The sequence below is a fragment of the Psammomys obesus genome, unplaced genomic scaffold (genome assembly GCF_907164565.1).
Source record: "Psammomys obesus unplaced genomic scaffold, mPsaObe1.curated_primary_1811, whole genome shotgun sequence".
NCBI classification, from domain to species: domain Eukaryota; kingdom Metazoa; phylum Chordata; class Mammalia; order Rodentia; family Muridae; genus Psammomys; species Psammomys obesus.
This window is the reverse complement of record NW_026591559.1, coordinates 1-1,963: the sequence shown is the minus strand read 5'-3', so window position 1 is coordinate 1,963 and position 1,963 is coordinate 1. Positions and strand designations below refer to the sequence as shown.

General features: G+C 48.4%; 1 protein-coding gene across 1 annotated transcript; it reads right to left on the bottom strand.

Annotated features, from left to right (window-relative positions):
• Nucleotides 1-3: 3 nt before the first annotated feature.
• On the bottom strand, nt 4-1,958 carry LOC129679320 (U6 snRNA-associated Sm-like protein LSm2; the record flags this gene model as incomplete). Its single annotated transcript, XM_055610345.1, has 4 exons — nt 4-90; nt 185-244; nt 349-379; nt 1,897-1,958. Coding segments are annotated over 4 exons (240 nt in total), but the record flags the coding sequence as incomplete, so codon positions are not given.
• Between the last annotated feature and the right edge of the window lie 5 nt (nt 1,959-1,963).

The following is a 1,963-nucleotide window of genomic DNA, read 5'->3' as shown; positions in this document are numbered from 1 at the left end:
ATCCTGCAGCAGCTGTGTGTCCACCTCATCTGCTGGCAGCTGCACGTAGCGGACGACTGAGCCTCTGATGAAGCAGTTCTTGACGGATAACTGGAGACAAATGTGAAAGCATGTCCATTAAGAATGTGTCCACCCAAGGGCCATTTGTTTCAAGGGCTCCTCTTCCTCACAAGCCCCAACTCACCATGTGAGGGTATTTCTCAGGGTCTGTGACACTGATGTCGGTGAGCTTGATATTGAGGTACTAAGAAAGAGGACACTGTCGTTAACCCTAGCCTAGACACAGGGGCAGCAATCCCCGCCCCACCTCCTTCCCCAAGAACTAACTGAGCCTTCACTGCATCTCACCTGGTCCACAGAGTGGAGGGTTCCACAGATGCTGTCAAGGGAAAGAGGAAAGACCCAAATTAATTTACACGAAATCATGGAGGGAACATCAGAACTAGAGAATGTGGGGGAGGAACTCATGGCCCAGAAGCCAGTGGGCGCCACCTGTGAGTTCTGATAAAGAATCTCAAAATGGCTCATCACTTCAGAACTGAGTCTTTCCTTACACATCAATAGCTACTACTGAAGGGCTGCAGGCCAGGCCTATATTCTGCATAATATTTGTATTTCCTTCTTAAGACAAGTTCCCATTTGGCCCAGACTGGCCTCAAACTTGTGGCAATTCTCCTGCCTCCACTTCTGAAGTTTTAAAACTATATATAGGAGCCATCATCCATGTCCATCTTCTCTGTGTTTCCCAGGGTCTCTGCATAGCCCTTCCTGTCCTAGAACTCGTTCTGTAGACCAGGCTGGCCTCAAACTCACAGAGATCTGCCTGCCTCTGCCTCATGAGTCGCAGGATTAAAGTATTAAAGGCATGTGTTGCCATCACCACCACCTATACTCATCCTTTAAAAGTAATTAATAACCAGGACTTAAGAGGTCCTCTAATGGAGGGGAGGCTGGAGACATGGCCTAGAGGTTAAAAGCACTGTGGCTCACAACTATCTGCGGTAAGATCTGGTGCCCTCTTCTGGTATGTAGCTGTACATGCAGGCAGAACACTTGCAGAACATTTGCGCATGTGAGAGAGCGAGAGCGGGAGGGAGCGAGAGAGCGAGAGCGAGAGCGAGAGAGAGAGAGAGAGAGAGAGAGAGAGAGAGAGAGAGAGAGAGAGAGAGAGAGAGAGAGGGGGGTCTTCTAAATTAAGAAAATTTAAAACAAATAAACTCGAATGTCAGCCCAGATCTGCTTTTCCCCTAGAAGGATCAGCTGTGTTTTGGTGTTTTTTTTTTTTTTTTTTTTCAAATAAAGACTATGCTATTTACACGTATGTGGACAATCTGCACCTACAGAGGCCTGAAGAGGGCGTCAGATGCCCTGGAGCTTGTTAGAGGTGGTTGCGTGCAGCCCAACAGACATGTTGTGAACTACTCAAGGCACTTGCTGGGATCTGCCCTCTAGTTCTCTGAAGGCAGCAACCTTTCTCAACCACTGAGCCACCTCTCCAGTCCCAATTGCTATTTCTAACCTTCTACTTCTTTCCAGCCAGAGACTTATGTGTGGCAGGCATTTTGGTTTCTTTAAAAACTCAGTTATGTTATGTGAACATGTTTTTGTTTTATCCCAGGTGTGGGCTGCTTCAGACTATCCATGGCAGCAGACTCTTTGTCTCATGCAGGCCCTGAAAGGGATCTTTGTTGGCTGCAGGCAGTTTAGGTCTGGGGGCTCTGAGAGGGATAGGGGTGCTTGAAAGAAGGCTGCTGCTCCCCCTGCTGCTCCGGTTACTGCAGTCTGATGAGAAGTTGGAGATATCCTGACTACGAAGACTGGACTTGTCCCAAGGAACCCAGTGACCCTAACCAGCAGGAAGTAAACTGTGAAACCTATGGCCCCTCTCCTACTAACCTTTCTCTCCTACCTGGTGTTGGGGTGTCGGAAAGGATAAGGGGTGAAGGGAGGTAGAGACCTAAGA